At 41.0% G+C, this 21,965-nt stretch overlaps 1 protein-coding gene across 2 annotated transcripts in view; it reads left to right on the top strand.

The window, feature by feature from the left end:
* The window catches only part of PREX1 (phosphatidylinositol-3,4,5-trisphosphate dependent Rac exchange factor 1), a 287,903-nt gene that overhangs the window by 139,208 nt on the left and 126,730 nt on the right, over positions 1-21,965 (top strand). For both annotated transcript variants that reach the window (XM_070744658.1, XM_070744659.1), the window contains exons 4-5: positions 2,116-2,220; positions 8,217-8,318. In XM_070744658.1, coding sequence (XP_070600759.1) covers positions 2,116-2,220; positions 8,217-8,318 — 207 coding nt within the window. The remainder of the gene's footprint in view (positions 1-2,115; positions 2,221-8,216; positions 8,319-21,965) is intronic.

The raw sequence follows: 21,965 nt of genomic DNA on the forward strand, positions 1-21,965 counted from the left end.
AGCCTCGCACCCGATGTATGGGAGGTGCGTGCTCCTCCTTGCCACCTCAGAGTCCCTCTTTTTTTTTTTTAAGCCTTAAAGTTTTGGATTTTTTTTATTCCCCTCACCTCACCTTCTTTCTTCGGCAGTGACTCTCCTCCTCCCCCCCTTCTTCCTCCTCCTCCTCCAAATTCCAAGCTTTTATTTCTTTCTTTCCTACTGGGTTTGCACACATTATTTGCTTTTACATTGATTCCTATGGGAAAAATTGCTTCTACTTACAAACTTTTCTAATTAAGAACCTCGTCACAGAACAAATTAAGCGCTTAAGTAGAGGTTCCACTGTATTTATATTTATATTTAAAGGAAGTTTCTAGTACTAGTACGAGGGTCAGCTCTAGAGCAGCATACGATTCTTTGGACCCTGTCCAGTGGCTTCCTGTCAGATGAATTCTGCAGTCTGGGAACTGCAGAATTGTTTCCGAGGGGCCCTCTCCTCTCAAAAAGCCCAAACAAACTCCTGACCAAAGGAAAAAAAATATAATAACTTCACTGTGCATTATTTATTTTTATTTATTTATTTTATTTATTGGATTTGTATGCCGCCCCTCTCCGTAGACTCGGGGCGGCTAACAACAGTAATAAAAACAGCATATAACAATCCAATATTAAAACAGTTAAAAACCCTTATTATAAAACCAAACATACATACAGACATACCATGCATACAATTGTAAAGGCCTAGGGGGAAAGAGTATCTCAGTTCCCCCGTGCCTGGCGGCAGAGGTGGGTTTTAAGAAGCTTACGAAAAGCAAGGAGGGTGGGGGCAATTCTAATCTCTGGGGGGAGTTGGTTCCAGAGGGCCGGGGCTGCCACAGAGAAGGCTCTTCTCCTGGGTCCCGCCAAGCAACATTGTTTAGTTGACGGGACCTGGAGAAGACCCACCCTGTGGGACCTAACTGGTCGCTGGGATTCGTGCAGCAGAAGATTATTGCAGAACCAAAGAAAAAATCAGCAAGTGCAAATGTGAAGGCAAGGATTCCCCGTTAAGTCTTTCCGACGGGCATCTTCCTCCCAGCCTGGGTGCTAGCACCAACTAGGATGGGTGGGCTTCTCTCTTCTTTAGAGTCAAGGGAAGAGCTTTTGCCCGGTAAACAGGAGCAGCTCACTGGACGCTGCTCTAGCTGGCCTCGCGGTTCTTCTGGTTGCGCATCCATGGATGGTGGTGGTGTAGGATCTCCATGGAATGTTTCCAGTGCCAACAAGAGCGACAGAAGTATTTGAAGCACATCTGATCTCACCAATGGGTGGCCACTCCCCTTCACTCCTCACCTGCCCTGAGAAAAGGAGGGCGACTGTGGCGGATGGAGATTTGCTACGTATTCGAGAACAGGAGCGAAGTGCCCCTCTACTTGCCTCTTCTTCCGGCTCTTGTTGGTGCTGTATGCACCTTGGCTGCTGGAGGAGACGCGTGATTTTTCTCTATGCTTGGGCATTCACTCCTCCACTCGAAACAGAATATCCTATGAAAATAGACTAACAATCCTGGGCCTAGAAAGCCTAGAACTACAGCGTCTAAAACACGGTTTGAGTATTGCCCACAAGATCATATGCTGCAACGTCCTACCGGTCAATGACTACTTCAGCTTCAACCGCAACAACACAAGAGCACGCAACAGATTCAAACTTAATACGAACCACTCCAAACTTGACTGTAAAAAATATGATTTCAACAATTGAGTTATCAAAGCGTGGAACTCATTGCCGGACTCAATTGTGTCAACCCCTAACCCCCAACACTTCTCCCTTAGACTCTCCAAGATTGACCTCTCCAGGTTCCTAAGAGGCCAGTAAGGGACGTACATAAGTGCACTGGTGTGCCTTTCGTCCCCTGTCCAATTGTCTTTCCTTTCTCTCACTTATCATATATATTTTCTTTCTTTCATATATCCTCTCCTCTAAGTTCACTTTACCCTTATATATATTACTACGTGTCTATTTTTCTTCCTATGTATTTGTGTATTAGACAAATGAATAAATAAAATAATAAATGTAACAACAGTTTGCTTCAATAAGATACCAATAATAATATTAGAAATCTCTAATTAACATACATTTCTTTTCTCATTCTCACAGAAAGACAAGTTTATTGTGTATGAGGAGTATTGCAGCAACCATGAAAAAGCACTTCGGCTTTTGATGGAACTGAACAAGATCCCTCCTGTAAGAGCATTCCTATTGGTAAGGATCAATGCTACCCTAAATCTCTTTCTATGGACAAGCCAACTCCAACACTCAAAAGAAAGGTAGAGTCATAAATGCCCCAGGCTGTGGTAAAACACAATGGAAAAAGATTTTCATTAAAAAAAACTGTAAATATTGTAATACTACTCCCTTGGCATCCATTCTCTGCAGCACTAGCAATTAAAAGCACTAAAGACCAGCTCTGTTTTAATTATTTTCTTGAAAACCAACAGGGATGGCCCCATCCAGATCTCTGGGGGGGGGGAAACTCTTCCATGGGGATAAATTAAGAATGAAGAAATGTTTCCTGCCCCCCCCACGTCTTGTACATGTAGGGAGGGAGGAATTTTCAGCATCTCTAAGGAGGCGTAGACTGAACAGATTGCGTTATTAGGTTTATTATTATGCTTCTATGCTGCTTCAGTCTTTGAAGCTAAATCATTTATTAATACAGTGGTACCTCGAGATACAAGTTTAATTCGTTCCGGACCTGGGCTCTTAAGTCGAGCAGCTCTTATCTCGAACGACTTTTCCCCATAGGAATTAATGTAAATAATTTTAATTGGTTCCAGCCCTCAAAAAACTCACAAAGTTAGTCTAAATTATGCAGAAAGACATGTTTTTAATGAAGAAATGTACATGTACATATAAATGAATAATGAAGTTTCTTTCACTTAACTTGTAAACTTTCTTAAACTTTTAAATTTACATATGTTCAACTTCTCTGCCACCCAATCCTGTAGGACAGAGGTCCCCAACCCTTTTTGCACCAGGGACCGGCTTTAAGCGATCAAGAGAGGAATGGGTGAATGAATGGACGGAGGGTGGGAAGGAAGGAAGGAAAGAGGGAAGGGACAGGAACAGAGGAAGGAAGCAAGGAAACTTATGAAACGGGAGAGTAAGAGAGGAATGAGTGAAGGGAGGGAGGGAGGGAGGGAGGGAAGAAGGTGGGAAGGAGAAAGAAAAGAAGAAATAGAGGAAGGGAAGGTAAAAGAGAGAAAGAAAAAGAGCAAGAAAGAAAGCAAGAAAGAAAGAAAGAAAGGGGGAAGGGACAGGAACAGAGGAAGGAAGCAAGGAAACTTATGAAAGGGGAGAGTAAGAGAGGAATGAGTGAAGGGAGGGAGGGAGGGAAGAAGGTGGGAAGGAGAAAGAAAAGAAGAAATAGAGGAAGGGAAGGTAAAAGAGAGAAAGAAAAAGAGCAAGAAAGAAAGCTGCAAGCACCCCCCCAACCCCCCCAGGCCGGCTGCAACCTTTTAAAACACGCGCGCCGCTTCTCAACTGTCTCCTGAAGCCGAACGCGGAAGTTAGCGTTTGGCTTCAGGAGACAGCTCCTTGGCGCTTGTATCTCGAATTTGGGCTTGTAAGAAGAACAAAAATATCTCTCCCCTCCCAGCTCTTATCTCGAGTTGCTCTTAAGTAGAGCAGCTCTTATGTCGGGGTTCCACTGTACATACTGAACATAATATATTATTAAAACTTACATTCATTCATTCATTCATTCATTCATTCATTCATTCATTCATTCATTCATTCATTCATTCATTCATTCATTCATTCATTAAATTTGTATGCCGCCCCTCTCCGTAGACTCGGGGCGGCTCACAGCAGTAATAGAAATACAATATATAATACAAATCTAATAATAAAAATTAAAAACCCATAATTTAAAAAAACATGCACACAACATACCATACATAAACAATATAGGCCTGGGGAAGTTATCTCAGTTCCCCCATGCCTGACGACAGAGGTGGGTTTTAAGGAGCTTACGAAAGGCGAGGAGGGTGGGGGCAGTTCTGATCTCTGGTGGGAGTTGGTTCCAGAGAGTCGGGGCTGCCACAGAGAAGGCTCTTCCCCTGGGTCCCGCCAAATGACATTGTTTAGTCGACGGGACCCGGAGAAGGCCAACTCTGTGGGACCTAACTGGTCGCTGGGATATATTAAAATGTATACTAAAAAGAAACATATATATATATATAATGATACCATAATAAAAACATATTTTTTTACCAGAATCCCTCACTTATTTAAGGCACATTCATTAATTCAGCTCTTCATTAACTAAATCCGTGATGGCGAACCTAGAGCACAGGTGCCACAGGTGACATGTGGAGCCATATTTGAGGACACATGAGGCTTTGCCCTATGTCAGCTCCAATGTGCATATGTTCATTGAACAGCTGATTTTTGGCTTTCTGGAGGGTAAGTGGGGGGAGGCCATTTTTGCCCTTCCCAAATTTAGGAAAGCCTCTGGAGCCTGTGGATGCTGATAAATGATCCAATGGACCAACCGGAAGTCTGTTTACGAACTTCCGGTTGGCCCGTTGGACCATTTTTTTGCCTTGCACAGGTTCTGGAGGCTTTCCTGAAGCCTGGGGAGGGTGACAAACGGCCCAATGGGAACTGCAGTGGCTACAGTAAAGCCTGTGCGTACGCAGAAGAGAGGTAGGGGGTTGTTGTATGTACATGTGTGTGGGGAGGGCATTGCATTATGAATATGTGCATGATATCGTGCATGCACGCACCCTTTTGGCACCCAAGCAAAAAAAGGTTCGCCATCACTGAACTAAATGTTCCTAAAAAATTAGGACTTAATTATCTTCCTGAACTTTCATCTTACTTGGGTTCAGTTTTAAGGGTTCTTCCTGGTCAGATTCTCACAACCTCCACTGCTATATTTTGTACCAATTTAGCTTCTGGGCAGTCTTTACAGGCAGTCCTTTGTAGACCTCATTGCCCTAGTCCAAGGGTCTTCAAACTTGGCAACTTTAAGTCTTGTGGACTTCAACTCCCAGAATTCTCCAGTCAGCATAGCTTGCTGGATAATTCTGGGAGTTGAAGTCCACAAGTCTTAAAGTTGCCAAGTTTGAAGACCTCTGCGTTAGTCTGGAAGTCAAAAAGGAGATGGGATGAGATGCAAAATATAGAAACTGAGAACCTTTTCAATTCTCATCAGAACTTACCAGGGTCTCATGGAAGATCCCCCTTACTGTTTCTCTCCCCATAAAAACCTTCTAGTCCAGACCTACCTCGAAGGTGCTTTTTCAAAAGCCAATTTGATTTTCTTGGTCTTTGCTTGAAAATGTTTGCCTTCTCATCCGTTCTTCAGTTCAGAAGATTCTTCACTTCTTAGATGAGAAACAAAACCAAAAAAGTCCAGTTCCCTTTTGGAAAAAGCAATGACTTGGATGATTGAGAACCACCATAGACATTTTATGCAGATCTACAATATTTTGTTTGTCTTGTGTCTGTGTCTTATATCTATGTTGCATTTTTACCGGTGGGAACAAGCTTGCTTACTTTAATACAATTAAAGCTTTCACTCCTTTTGTCCCTAGTGTATTAATTTACATCTTTGACTTGAAATATTGAGAGGAAATCTGAGTACAGCTGTTATTCCAACACATTTCCTGAACTTATTAATTGGATTGCCAAGGGGAAAAAAAAAATCTATACCCTTATCATCATTTGACAAGCTTCTTCAGTGTCTAGGTCAAACTTTAAAATTCCAAAATGAAGCTACCTGCCTGGTTTTGTCGTTGGCCAAAATTTGTTTGTTTGTTTCGTTTTGTTTATAGAAACATAGAAACATAGAAGTCTGACGGCAGAAAAAGACCTCATGGTCCATCTAGTCTGCCCTTATACTATTTTCTGTATTTTATCTTAGGATGGATATATGTTTATCCCAGGCATGTTTAAATTCAGTTACTGTGGATTTATCTACCATGTCTGCTGGAAGTTTGTTCCAAGGATCTACTACTCTTTCAGTAAAATAATATTTTCTCATGTTGCTTTTGATCTTTCCCCCAACTAACTTCAGATTGTGTCCCCTTGTTCTTGTGTTCACTTTCCTATTAAAAACACTTCCCTCCTGGACCTTATTTAACCCTTTAATATATTTAAATGTTTCGATCATGTCTCCCCTTTTCCTTCTGTCCTCCAGACTATACAGATTGAGTTCATTAAGTCTTTCCTGATACGTTTTATGCTTAAGACCTTCCACCATTCTTGTAGCCCGTCTTTGGGCCCATTCAATTTTGTCAATATCTTTTTGTAGGTGAGGTCTCCAGAACTGAACACAGTATTCCAAATGTGGTCTCACCAGCACTCTATATAGCAGGATCATAATCTCCCTCTTCCTGCTTGTTATACCTCTAGCTATGCCACCAAGCATCCTACTTGCTTTCCCTGACTGCACTGTTCACCCATTTTGAGACTGTCAGAAATCACTATCCCTAAATCATTTTCTTCTGAAGTTTTTGCTAACACAACTGCCAATACAATACTCAGATTGAGGATTTCTTTTCCCCAAGTGCATTATCTTACATTTGGAAACATTAAACTGCAGTTTCCATTGCTTTGACCATTTATCTAGTAAAGCTAAATCATTTACCATATTACAGACGCCTCCAGGAATATCAACCCTATTGCACACTTTAGAGTCATCGGCAAATAGGCAAACCTTCCCTTATGTAGTGTATATTGGAGGTGGTGACCCTTTGAGAGCTGTATGTATGCTGATTAGTGTACTTTCAAAGTGACAATGTAATTATTCTAAGTCTTCTAAGTATGTTGACTGGAAATACAAATATGCTTGTGTACACAGATGCCATTATGTTGCCTAAGAACCCAAATGTTACAATATTTCATTCCTAAAAATAGGCATTGCAGCTTAGCTGCACATTTTATCTGTGAATGGGATGGCTATTCAGATAAAACACACATGGCTATCCAGATGTTTTTGTCTTGTACTATGTTGACTTTAGAATGTTTAGTGAAAACTGTGTTGAATTGCAGTACTAAGGTTTATGAAGCCTCAGCTTTGGGCAGTGCTTGGTTTGGGGATTTTCTGGGAACCCTGTACATCAGGGGTCTCCAACCTTTGGTCTCCAGCCCTGTACTGGTCCATGGCCCATTGGAAACTGGTCTACACAAGCGGCATGCGAGTATGTAAAGTTCCATTTGTGCAACTGGTGGGTCCATGCATCCCTTCTCTCCACTTCCATCCCTCAAACCACTGCCAGTCTGCAGAACCAGAAAGTTTGGGGAACATTGCTACATGTGTAATCTTGAGTCCAATTAAAGAAACACAGACTATACATTTTTAATGAATAAAATATCCCTTTTCTCTATGTATTAAAAGTATTTTGATATACAGTGATACCTTGTCTTACAAACTTAATTGGTTCTGGGACGAGGTTCTTAAGATGCAAAGTTTGTAAGATGAAACAATGTTTCCCATAGGAATCAATGGAAAAGTGATTAATGGGTGCAAACCCAAAATTCACCCCTTTTGCCAGCCAAAGCGACTGTTTTTGTGCTGCTGGGATTCCCCTGAGGCTCCCCTCCGTGGGAAACCCCACCTCTGGACTTCTGTGTTTTTGCGATGCTGCAGGGGAATCCCAGCAGGGGAATCCCAGCATCGCAAAAACAAGCTCACTGGCAACGGAAGTCCGGAGGTGGGGTTTCCCAGAGAAGGGAGCATCAGTGAAATTGCAGCATCGCAAAAATATTGACGTCCTTGAAACCCCACCTCTGGACCTGTGTTTTTGCGATGCTGGGATTCCCCTGAGGCTCCCCTCGCTTGGAAACCCTACCTCTGGACTTCTGTTACAGCATCACAAAAACACGGAACACGGAAGTCCGGAGGTGGAGTTTCCCATGGAGGGGAGCCTCAGGGGAATCCCAGCAGCACAAAAACGGGCGCTTTGGCTGGCAATGGAAGTCCGGATGCGGGGCATCCAAGTGGCGGCGGTGGGTTTGCAAGGTGAAAATAGTTTGTAAGAAGAGGCAAAAAAATCTTAAACCTCGGGTTTGTATCTCGAAAAGTTTGTATGACGAGGCGTTTGTAAGACGAGGTATCACTGTATTTTCTTAGTCCATCATCATATAAGGCTCTACCGATAACCAGCTCTGCAAAATGTTTTTCATTACCATGATATCTGGAGATGTTCTGAGTGAAATGCAATACTCTTATTCTTTTCTGGTTGCAGAGTTGCATGCTTTTGGGAGGTAGAAAGACTACAGACATTCCACTTGAGGGTTATCTCCTAACTCCAATACAGAGGATTTGCAAATACCCACTTCTCCTCAAGGTAAGACCAAATGAAGACTTTGTTCTGATAGTTATTTTCTTGGATTCTTGTCCTGCAGTTTTTCAGTTTTGTTCGTTGCATGAAAAGTTCCACTTACTGCTCACAGGCTGTTCATAAAACCTGAATACAATAATAATGATTTTATGGCTTACTACAAATTGATTCATGCAGATAATATATCATTTAGCTTTTTCATTCTAGATTATTTTACATGGAATGATTTGAGGCAGTGTGGAGTTGTTGTTTTGAACTAAATTTGAATCATCCTTAAACTCCAGAAATCCACAATTTAAAAATATATCGTGGTATGTTCAAATGGCAATGTTACATGGTTGATTAGAAGTACCACTCCGAACAAGAGAAACATTTTCATTTTAAAAAGCAGTATTACCAGAGTAGATTCTTAGGAATAAAAATTTAAAGGTTTGGTTTTAATTTATGTATTCTCTCCTTTCCCCATTCATTCATTTGAAATTATATCATGAATTTGCGGAGGCAAGATTGTGCACTATTTATTTCATTTCTCTATTTATCTAGTGTGGATTCCACCTACTCTTCTGATGGTACCTAGCTTATTTATTTATTAGATTTGTATGTCGCCCTTCTCCGTAGACTCGGGGCGGCTCACAACAATAACAAGAACAATGTAAAAAACAAATCTAATAATTTAAAAAACACTAAAAAACCCATTATTAAAAGCAAACACACACACAAACATTCCATGTATAAACTGTATAGGGCCGGGGGAGATGTCTCAGTTCCCCCATGCCTGATGGCAGAGATGGGTCTTAAGAACTTTACGAAAGGCAAGGAGGGTGGGGGCAGTTCTAATCTCCAGGGGGAGCTGGTTCCAGGGGGTCGGGGCCGCCACAGAGAAGGCTCTTCTCCTGGGTCCCGCTAAATGATATTGTTTAGTCGACGGGACCCGGAGAAGGCCAACTCTGTGGGACCTAACCGGTCGCTGGGATTCGTGCGGCAGATGGCGGTCCCGGAGGTATTCTGGTCCGATGCCATGAAGGGCTTTATAGGTCATAACCAACACTTTGAATTGTGCCCGGAAATTGATCGGCAACCTATGCAGACTGCGGAGTGTTGGTGTGACCTGGGCATATCTTGGAAAGCCCATGATTGCTCTCGCAGCTGCATTCTGCACGATCTGAAGTTTCCGAACACTTTTCGAAGGTAGCCCCATGTAGAGAGCATTACAGTAGTTGAGCCTCGAGGTGATGAGGGCATGAGTGACTGTGAGCAGTGAGTCCCGGTCCAGATAGGGCCGCAACTAGTGCACCAGGCGAACCTGGGCAAACGCCCCCCTCGCCACAGCTGAAAGATGTTTCTCTAATGTGAGCTGTGGATCGAGGAGGACGCCCAAGTTGCGGACCCTCTCTGAGGGGGTCAATAATTCCCCCCCCCCCAGGGTTATGGACGGACAGATGGAATTGTCCCTGGGAGGCAGGACCCACAGCCACTCCGTCTTATCCGGGTTGAGCTTGAGTCTGTTGACACCCACCCAGACCCCAACAGCCTCCAGGCACCGGCACATCACTTCCACTGCTTCGTTGACTGGACATGGGGTGGAGATGTACAACTGGGTATCATCTGCATACTGATGATACCTCACCCCATGCCCTTGGATGATCTCACCCAGCGGTTTCATGTAGATATTAAATAGCAGGGGGGAGAGGACCGACCCCTGAGGCACCCCACAAGGGAGAAACCTAGAGGTCGACCTCTGACCCCCCACCGACTGCAACCGACCAGAGAGGTAGGAGGAGAACCACTTGAGAACAGTGCCTCCCACTCCCAACCCCTCCTCCCACTCCCAACCCCTCCAGCATAACAGATGTGTGCATCACATCGGTTGTGTGTGCTTTGCACAGATATGCGCATGAGTGTGCATGTGTGTTACATCCAGATATTGATCCTCTGCGCATGGGCAGAAACCTTTGCGCATGTGCAGAGGGTTCGTAGCCAGCCGCTTTTAAGCAATGGTGACCGGGGACCTGGTTCAGGTGTGTGGCAAGCTGGCCATCACTACCGGTTCGACGAACGGGGCCCAATTTCCACCATCGGCTTGCGTGAACTGGTCCGAACTGGTGGCAACACATCACTGGATTTACAAAGAGAAAGATTTATCTGATACAAAACTTAATTACGAAAGTTTGGGCTGTCCTATAGAGAGCTACAAATTATAATTCAGCAATATTTTGTGAATTTGAATTGATGGACAAGGTCAGAATGGGGATAAGTATACAAGAGATATGTGCAAACATGCCTTTGCAAATAGAGAACAGGGCTGACCTTTTTGTGAAAAATACATGTCTTAGTGCTAATATCTTGAGATACTTGAGATAGGGCAATGCTTCAAAAGTCCAAAAATCTTAATCCCTTTTTACATACCTAAGTCTATGAGTCAGACTGTTAAAAATTAGTTTGTCTTAAACTGCTGCTTGAATTTTTGCAAGAGGCCCAAAATAATCATTGGGTCGAGGCTGAGCAGGAAGGGAGGGCATGTTTATTCCATGGATTTGCTCTGGGATTATGGGTGACACTTGGGAGCCTTCTCAAAGCCTCTGGAATAGGATAAACAGGCCAAGGAAGTTGGGATTTGATAAAAGTGCCCAGAATTCATTCCAGGCTACATGTTTCACTTCCTTAAACATTCACATAGCTGTGAATTACTTGGTTGGCTTTCAGTTGTATTTAGGAAATCATGTAGAATTGATAAAAAGCAGAAGAGGTGAATTGATACTCCCTAGAGCTGTTTTTGCACAACTTGTTTAACCTTGTTAGGTTTTCCTCTTAGAAACATAGAAACATAGAAGTCTGACGGCAGAAAAAGATCTCATGGTCCATCTAGTCTGCCCTTATACTATTTTCTGTATTTTATCTTAGGATGGATATATGTTTATCCCAGGCATGTTTAAATTCAGTTACTGTGGATTTATCTACTACGTCTGCTGGAAGTTTGTTCCAAGGATCTACTACTCTTTCAGTAAAATAATATTTTCTCACGTTGCTTTTGATCTTTCCCACAACTAACTTCAGATTGTGTCCCCTTGTTCTTGTGTTCACTTTCCTATTAAAAACACTTCCCTCCTGAACCTTATTTAACCCTTTAACATATTTAAATGTTTTGATCATGTCCCCCCTTTTCCTTCTGTCCTCCAGACTATACAGATTCATTAAGTCTTTCCTAGTAAGTTCACTATATAGAGTTCACTAAGTCTTTCCTGATACGTTTTATGCTTAAGACCTTCCACCATTCTTGTAGCCCGTCTTTGGACCCGTTCAATTTTGTCAATATCTTTTTGTAAGTGAGGTCTCCAGAACTGAACACATGTATTCCAAATGTGGTCTCACCAGCACTCACTCAGCACTCTATATAGCGGGATCATAATCTCCCTCTTCCTGCTTGTTATACCTCTAGCTATGCAGCCAAACATCCTACTTGCTTTCCCTACCGTCTGACTGCACTGTTCACCCATTTTGAGGCTTTCAGAAATCACTACCCCTGAATCCTTTTCTTCTGAAGTTTTTGCTAACACAGAACTGCCAATACAATACTCAGATTGACAATCATTAAGTGTTGTACCTCATGATTCTTGACAAATGTATCTTTTTCTTTTATGTACACTAAGAACATGTGCACCAAAGACAAATCCCTTGTGCGTGCAATCACACTTGGCCAATAAAGAATTGTATTCTATTCTATCAATTGTGTCATCTGGGGGTGAACAAGATAATTGCATGATGGCATAGGCACATGTGAATATCATTAATGTGAGTTTTGGCTGGTATAATTCATTCTGTGACCTTGATTTCAGTGTTAGGGGACAGGGTAAGAAATTTAATTTGTGCTCGGTATAATGCCTGAGTCAATACTTTGACATTAAGCATATTTTGAGTTGCAATAAATGTTAACAACATGTTTTGTATTTGTAAAGTTTGCTGGATGGGAAATTTGTAGTAACATTGTATAACCTGTGTATTTAAAGCTATTTGCTCAATGCTTTTCTAGCATATGGTTTCATTTATACTTAGTGCTCTGGGACAACTTTTAACTGTTGTTGAATTCAGTAGTGAGGCAGTTGCTATATGATTCAACCTCTCGAGCAGTGTTTTTCAACCAGTGTGCCACGAAACATGGTCAGGTGTGCCGCGAAGAAGGAGGCTCAGGTTACGGTCACAACTTTTTGCTGAGAGAGAGAGAGAGAGAAAGAAAGAGAGAGTGAGAGAGAGAGAGAAAGCAAGAGAGAGAAAGAACAGAGAAACAGAGAAAGCAAGAGTGAGAGAGAGATAAAGCAAGAAAGAGAGAGAAAAAGCAAGAGAGAGAGAGAAAAGGAGAGGAAGGGAGAGAGAATTGAGCAAAAAAGGGAGGAAAAAAGAGAAATGAGAAAATGATTAAGACAGAGAATGAGAGGAAAGAAAGAGAAACAAAAGAGAGAGAAGTGACTCTTGATTTAAAGCATATGATAAAAAGCACCCAAAGAATAAGAGAGAACCCCCCCCAGCCCTCACCTGTTTTTGGAAATGGTTCAAGAGTGTGTATACACACACAAGGGTGGGGAGGAGACGGATGGAAAAAGAGAGGAGAGTGTCTTAGGGTGTCATTTTGTGTCATTTTGGTTGGTGGTGTGCCCCAGGATTTTAAAATGTAAAAAATGCGCCGCGGCTCAAAAAAGGTTGAAAATCACTGCTCTCGAGCACCGAATTAGTGTATTCCACTCAGAGAGGACAAATTCTATGAATAAAATGAGGGATTAGAGTGAGTTGGAAGCAGTGTGGTTACACAAAAATCTTATCCTCAGGGTGGGGATTAGTAACATTTCTCTCTGCTTTCTTGTCCCCTAACTTAATGGGATATGCAGGTCATAGTAGCACAACACATCCTTGGAATCAACAGACTGATAGTTGTTTGGCAAAAGGATTATGGACAGTTGCTGTCATTTATTTGCATCTTAGCTTTTCAGGTATCTGGCTGCAGCTCAAGGCTGTGTTATTTTGGTTTCTATGCCTGCCAGCTGTATGAACCGCTTGAAAGGGCATTTATTTGATAATTACAGGCTGTAGCCTTGGCAGGGAGTTTCCCCTATTCCTAAGAAAGGATCACCTAGAGGCAAAAAGCAGAGTTACCAGGCTCCAGATTTACTTGAAAGAAAATGCAAAACAGCGCAATACTTGCCACCCTTCATGATGGTAGGTGTCAGAAATCAATAGAGATAAGCATTGTGATGGAAATCTGGCCAAGAGCCTTTTATCTTTTCCTGGGATTGAATAAAAAAAGGCAAGAAGGTGCTAATTAGCTAGATGTTAAGGTGCTAAAATATCAGCCTCCCCAAGCTTAAAGCTCCGTAGGAAAATTGACAGCTATGTGCTTCCACTTCTGCAAAATAATAATCATTTCACCGTATTTGTTGTATAATTTAGGAGAAGTAGCATGATCCAATGGAAAATCAATTTCGTATTGTGCAGCCCAAAGTACAGTACTGGCACAAAGGCAAGGAGCAGGGAGGAAGATAAATTATTTTATATGGATATTCTTGCTCTCAAAATTAGTAACTAAAGATTATTGGCAGGCTGTAGAAAAAGTCAGCGGATGGCAGCAAGATAATCATACAAAAACAAAGCACATTTCAACAGAACAACATCCTTCCTTCTAGGAAGTATGGTGTTTGATCCTTCCTTTTGTATGCTTGCCTTGTGTTTTTTCCCCCATAATATTGTAGTTTATATTGTACTTTGCTATTTGCTTTTTTTTTTTTAGAGGATTCTGCAGGCATTAGTAGCAGATTAGATGAAATAGGATAATCCATGGGATTTGAAAATGGCACTTCCTTTGTTTGGTAAATATAAGCTTAAGATTCTATAGGAAGTCCTCAGCTTATAACCATAATTGGGACCAGAATTTCCATTTCTAAATGAGGTTGTTGTTGAATGAGTTGTAACCTGTGTGGCCACGGTTCTTAAGTGAATCTCTGCAGTTGTTATGTGAATCCCATGATCATCAATAAATCCGGATTCCCTTATCGATAAATCTTTTCTTGTTGGAAGGTGGAATGGTAATCACATGACCCTGGGACGTGGCAACTGTCCTAGATACATGCCGGTTGCCAAGCACCTGAATTTTGATCATGTGACTGTGGGGGTGCTTCATGAGCCGTAAGTGTGAGAATCGGTGCGAAAAAAGTAGTACTTTTTTCAGTGCCTTTGTAATTTCTAAAAGGTGCTAAATGAATGTTTGCAAATTGAGGACTACCTCATTTAGAATAGAATAGAATAGAATTCTTTATTGGCCAAGTGTGATTGGACACAGAAGGAATTTGTCTTTGGTGTAGATGCTCTCAGTGTACATAAAAGAAAAGATACATTTGTCAAAAATCATGAGGTACAACATTTAATGATTGTCATAGGGTACAAATAACCAATCAGGAAAGAATCAATATTAATTAATTATTAAGCCCTTCATGGCATCGGACCAGAATATCTCCGGGACCGCCTTCTGCCGCACGAATCCCAGCGACCGGTTAGGTCCCACAGAGTTGGCCTTCTCTGGGTCCCGTCAACTAAACAATGTCTTTTGGCGGGACCCAGGAGAAGAGCCTTCTCTGTGGCGGCCCCAACCCTCTGGAACCAGCTGCCCCCGGAGATTAGAACTGCCCCCACCCTCCTTGCCTTTCGTAAAGTTCTTAAGACCCGTCTCTGCTGTCAGGCATGGGGGAACTGAGACATCTCCCCCAGGCCTATACCGTTTATACATGGTATGTTTGTGTGTATGTTTGCTTTTAATAATGGTTTTTTTAGTGTTTTTTAAATTATTAGATTTGTTCTTACATTGTCTTTGTTATTGTTGTGAGCCGCCCCAAGTCTACGGAGAGGGGCGGCATACAAATCTAATAAATAATAATAATAATAATAATAATAATAATAATAATAATAATAATAATAATAATATAAATTATAAGGATACAAGCAATAAGTTACACTCATACGGTCATAAGTGGGAGGAGATGGGTGATAGGAATGATGAGAAGACTAATATTAATAGTAGTGCAGACTTAGTAAATAGTTTGACAGTGGTGAGGGAATTATTTGTTTAGCAGAATGATGGTGTTCGAGAAAAAACATTTTTTTGAGTCTGTGCGGTGCTCTTTAGTGTCATTTTGAGGGTAGGAGTTGAAATAAATAATCTCCAGGAAGTGAGGTGTATCTAAATATTTTCACCACCCTCTTTTTGACTCATGCATTATACCGGTGCTCAATGGAAGGCAGGTTGGCAGTAATTGTTTTTTCCTGCAGTTCTGATTATCCTCTGAAGTCTGTGTCGGTCTTGTTGGATTGCAGAACAAAACCAGACAGTTATTTACAAACAACAGCAACAAACCTACAGCTTCTGCTTTACTGCATTATTTGTACATGTACAAGTAGTTCTCAACTTATAATGGTTCATTTAGCGACATCACTAAAAAAATTACTTATGGCCGTTTTTTAAAAGAAAAAAAAACTTTATTAATTTTCCATAAAAATCACACACAAACATACAAACACTTAACATGTAGTAGGGGTTACAATTACCCCTCTCATCTTAGAAGTTAATTTTTAATACAGAAAAAGAATATATTCTTAATTCATTAAATCAACGTATTAATCTAAGTGGAAAGAAGAATTTTGTTCAAACATTATAATAACATAAAATTAATTTAATAAGATAAAAAAGAAGAAAATATAAAATCATTCTAATATATTCATACTTTCTCATGACATTTAATTTTAATTTTTCTTTTTATCTATTCACATATAAACTTTATTCCAAATAATATAAAATTCAGATTCTTCTTGATTATTCAACCGTCTTGTCATCATATCCATCTCTGCACAGTCTAAAATTTTCTTTATTACATCTTCTTCTTTGGGACTATTTTCTCCCTTCCAATTTTGTGCATAAACTATCCTGGCCGCTGTCAAAATATGATTAACTAAGTAAAAAATATATTTTTTATATTTCCGCTTAGATATACCTACGGTAACAGATAAAATTCTGGGTTTTTTTCTATTTCTTATGATACGATCTCTTTTAACACTCTTTTTCACACTTAAGACCGTTGTAGGATCCTTATGGTCACATGCACAAAATTCAGATACTTGGCAGCTGGTTTATATTTATGATGGTAGCAGTATCGCAGGGTCACATGATCACCTTGTGACTTTCTGACAAGCAAAATCAATGGGGAAGCTAGATTCCCTTAATAACCATTACTAACGTAACAACTGCAGTGATTCAAATTATGCAAACTGTGGCATAAATGGGGCAACGTTTACTAAAGATAAATAAGGCAATGGGTCCAGATGGCATCCACCCCAGAGTTCTTAAAGAACTCAGATCTGTCATTGCTACCCCCCTGACTGATTTGTTTAACCAATCCTTGTTAACAGGAGAAGTTCCTGAGGATTGGAGAATGGCCAGTGTTGTGCCTATTCACAAGAAGGGCAGTAGAGAAGAAGCTGGTAACTACAGGCCAGTTAGCTTGACATCAGTTGTAGTTAAAATGATGGAGACTCTACTCAAAAAGAGGATAAATCAGCACCTAAAAAACAATAACTTATTAGACCCAAATCAGCATGGCTTTACTGAAGGCAAATCATGTCAGATTAATCTCATTGATTTCTTTGACTATGTCACAAAGGTGTTGGATGAAGGTGGTGCCGTGGATATTGCCTACCTGGACTTCAGCAAAGCCTTTGATACGGTTCCACATAAAGAGCTGATAGATAAATTAGTGAAGATTGGACTTAATCCCTGGATAGTTCAATGGATTTGCAGCTGGCTGAAGCGTAGACATCAGAGAGTTATTGTTAATGGCGAGTATTCCGAGCAGAGTCAGGTTACAAGCGGTGTGCCACAAGGATCTGTTCTGGGTCCTATTCTTTTTAATATATTTGTGAGTGACATAGGGGAAGGTTTGGTAGGGAAGGTTTGCCTATTTGCCGATGACTCTAAAGTGTGCAATAGGGTTGATATTCCTGGAGGTGTCTGTAATATGGTAAATGATTTAGCTTTACTAGATAAATGGTCTAAGCAATGGAAACTGCAGTTTAATGTTTCCAAATGTAAAATAATGCACTTGGGGAAAAGGAATCCTCAATCTGAGTATTGTATTGGCAGTTCAGTGTTGGCAAATACTTCAAAAGAAAAGGATTTAGGGGTAGTGATTTCTGACAGTCTCAAAATGGGTGAACAGTGCAGTCAGGCGGTAGGGAAAGCAAGTAGGATGCTTGGCTGCATAGCTAGAGGTATAACAAGCAGGAAGAGGGAGATTATGATCCCACTATATAGAATGCTGGTGAGACCACATTTGGAATACTGTGTTCAGTTCTGGAGACCTCACCTACAAAAAGATATTGACAAAATTGAACGGGTCCAAAGACGGGCTACAAGAATGGTGGAAGGTCTTAAGCATAAAACGTATCAGGAAAGACTTAATGAACTCAATCTGTATAGTCTGGAGGACAGAAGGAAAAGGGGGGACATGATCGAAACATTTAAATATATTAAAGGGTTAAATAAGGTCCAGGAGGGAAGTGTTTTTAATAGGAAAGTGAACACAAGAACAAGGGGACACAATCTGAAGTTAGTTGGGGGAAAGATCAAAAGCAACATGAGAAAATATTATTTTACTGAAAGAGTAGTAGATCCTTGGAACAAACTTCCAGCAGATGTGGTAGATAAATCCACAGTAACTGAATTTAAACATGCCTGGGATAAACATATATCCATCCTAAGATAAAATACAGAAAATAGTATAAGGGCAGACTAGATGGACCATGAGGTCTTTTTCTGCCAGACTTCTGTGTTTCTATGTTTCTATGTTACTTAACAAATGTTTAGCAACAAAACTTTTGGGTTCATTTGTGGTCCCAAGTGAAGGACTACCTATATAGAGCAAGTATGAATAGAATGATGCTAAGAGCTATAATCTTTCTTGTCCAGAGTTTCTTTTTCAGGAGGCAACTGGACTTTCTCTTTCTTTTCTTTTCTTTTGAAGACATTTCATTTCTCACCCAAGAAGCTTCTTCAGCTGTGACAGGATAATGGGGAACAAAAGGATTCCCACTATCCTGTCAGAACTGAAGAAGCTACTTGGATGAGAAGCGAAAAACAAGTAAGTCCAATTGCCTCCTGAAAAAGCACTTTTGGGACAACCATGATCTGGATGACTGAGAATCTCTACGGAATTTCCACAATCTTTCTTGCTATACAAAGTCTGTATGTAAGAACTGTTGCTTTTTGTAATGCATGTTAGACTGCGTGAGTGAATTATTTCCCATCAGGTGTATTCATTTACGCAAGAAATTAAAATACGTTAAAATGGTCTCTTGAATGAAATGGTATTCATTAAATAGTGAATGCTGATGTTTCAATTGCGTTAGTTCCCTCTGTATTTAAAACACTTCTAACACTCAGGCCTCTACAGGTAGATCTAGAATAGAATAGAATAGAATAGAATTCTTTATTGGCCAAGTGTGTTTGGACACACAAGAAATTTGTTTTGGTGCATAGGCTCTCAGTGTACATAAAAGAAAAATATACATTTGTCAAGAATCATGTGGTACAACAGTTAATGATTGTCATAGGGGTCAAATAAGCAATGAAGAAACAGTCAATATTAATAAGAATCTTAGGATACAAGCAACAAATTACAATCATACAGTCCTAAGTGTGAGGAAATGGGTGATAGGAATGATGAGAAAAAACTAGTAGAAATAGAAGTGCAATAAAAAGTTTGACAGTGTTGAGGGAATCTATGGCACAATTAGTTCAATGTTCAACCTGGTAACGGGGTTAGAGTTTGGAAACAAATTATTTTCCTTTTATTGCTTGTTTTAATATCAGGTTCAGCATTTCTAAATCACTATTAACACACACGCACACCCGAATTTCTCTTAATCCCAAAGCAGTGTGTTTTTGGATCTGTTGCCCTAATAACTATAATATGAAGCTGAACTTTCCTCAGGAATGATTGCTCAGATTGAAGTGCTTCATGCCTACTTTGTTCCCAATGCCTTTCTCATGCTGCCTTTCATGCGCTTATTTCTCTGCATTTGCCTTTTTCGCTACACAATACTTGTTTCTTGAGCTAACAACCCTTTCTCTTTAACCAAGACAAAAGCCATTTGCACAGGAGGGGCCTCGTTCCTTGAATAGAAACTGATTGGATTGATAGTTGACTCTTTCCCTGGCACAAGAGGGGGTCTTGCAGCACAACCCAAGGGTTGATTTAAGGATACAACAAGAATGGAATGGATTAAAATCCCAATTCTGTCCCCTAACTTTGTCCTTAAACCAAATTTGTATTCAAGCTGGAACGCCGTACTATAGAAGCAGACTTAGAAATGATATCACACAATACCTAATTTTGAAGTGCTGGATTTATTTTGTGGATGAAAAGGCAAAGTCTGTCTATCACGATGGGGTGGGGGAGGGAAGATAACTTCAGACTATAATAGGCTTTCCTATTATAAGCTTAAAAGGAAGAATTTAATTAAAGGCTCAAGAAGGGATAGGTTTTATGCTAGAATGCTCTCTAAAAGATTCTGGTAGTTCTGGATCCTTGAAAAAATAGCAAGAATATTCGTTCCATCAATATTAAACGAAGGGACTAAGGGCAGCTTGGATGCTTGCTCAGACCAAATCAAACATATAATATATGCTATAAAGACAGAAGGATAGTCACATGCAAACTAGCGTACATCTGTTGTGTTGATGGATTATGATAGCTCTTCTATGATTTGGCAGACTTAGCTCAAGTTCAACCTGCACAACCTCTCAGTCTGTTGCTGATTATATTTAAAGTGTGGATAGAATTTGTCTTTGTACATGGAAAAGTGTGGTTGAACATTTTTGTTACCTTTTTAGGTATGAAAAAAAGTAATTCAGCTAGGCATGTCTGTTACTAGCTATTGTTTTTTGCAACCAACAAAAGATTAATGATCACTTGAGAAATATTCCAGGAGAGGTCACTCAGTCATTTAAGGTGAGAAAGACAAAAAGAAAGGAAAGTAATTTAGTTCACCTTTTGCTGAGAAGAGCAAAAGTAATCCCTATTAATGAATCATGATAGTTGCATTTTGCATTTATTTTTTTATAATTTTTACAGAATCATATTTCTTTTTACAATCAGAACAGGATCCTTTTGAAAAACTGACATTCCTCTACAGGTAGACTTCACTTACCGAACACAATGGAAACCAGTGACTCTGTCACTAAGAGATATTGTTGTTAAGCATGTAATCATGCTGACTTAAGGACATCAGTTTCAGTTTCGGTCATTAAGTGACTCCCTGGGGGTCATTAAGTGCCACATCACACGTCATGCCTTGAGATTTCCTGCTGTTGGAATAGATTTCATGGCATCGGACCAGAATATCTCCGGGACCGCCTTCTGCCGCACGAATCCCAGCGACCAGTTGGGTCCCACAGAGTTGGCCTTCTCCGGGTCCCGTCGACTACACAATGTCATTTGGCGGGACCCACAGGAAAAGCCTTCTCTGTGGCGGCCCCGGCCCTCTGGAACCAACTCCCCCCAGAGATCAGAATTTTCCCCACCCTCCTTGCCTTTCGTAAACTTCTCAAAACCCACCTCTGCCGTCAGGCATGGGGGAATTGAAATATCTTCCCCAGGCCTATATAATTTATGTATGGTGTGTTGTGTGCATGTTTTTTAAATTATGGATTTTTAACTTCGTATTATTAGATTTGTATTGTACATTGTTTCTATCACTGCTGTGAGCCGCCCCGAGTCTACGGAGAGGGGCAGCATACAAAATTTAATAAATAAAATAAATAAATAAATTTCCCTCTATTCTGTCGGTACCTGCTGGATTCCTGGGAGCTTAGCCTCAACTGCAGGGGTTGGGGCCACTCTGGCCTGAGTGGTTTGACTTCCTTCAAGTGGATCTTAGATAATTTGGGAAGTAGTGGCCTAATGCTCACGGTTAGCTTTCGGTAATTATCTTCCCACTCTATGGTGGGAGTCCCATCAACATGATGAACTAATGGTGGTGCCCTATTTGCAAGTCCACTAATTCAGTTTTATGCATTTGGGGGACACCCCCCCCAATTAGTGACCCATATACTTGTTGAAACTGGATGGGGTGGGTTAAGGCCCTAGTGCGGATCCCCAACCTTTCTACAACAGACTTGCTAATCAAGCATCATGAGCAGTCCGTGTCCATTATCGCCTCTCCATTCTCCCCCATCTCTGGCACTATAAGTTTGGCTTTGATGACAAAGCGGTGGACAGCTACACTCACTATTGGGTCGTCTTGGTCGCTACCTTCTTCCTTGGAACGTGGAGGGGTTTCCTCTCCTGGTGGAACCTCAGCCTCATCCGTTTGGGGAGGAGCGCCTTCTACTTGTTGAGCAAGGTGACTTCTCTCAGGGGGTTTTAGGGGCCCTTTCTGGGCTTCGGCAGCTGGCTGGATGCTAGGTTGTGGAATTAGTGCTGACGCCAGTGCAGTGCCCGCCTTGGCCGCATCAATAGCATTTTACTGCTGTTGTCTCTCCAGAGGGAGGAGGCTCAGCTTGCTTCTTTGAGATCGGCGGCCCAAAGTTCTCCTGGTTGGCCTCTTGGCTGGAAGCTTTTTTTG

This window comes from Erythrolamprus reginae, chromosome 3, assembly GCF_031021105.1.
Source record: "Erythrolamprus reginae isolate rEryReg1 chromosome 3, rEryReg1.hap1, whole genome shotgun sequence".
NCBI lineage: Eukaryota > Metazoa > Chordata > Lepidosauria > Squamata > Dipsadidae > Erythrolamprus > Erythrolamprus reginae.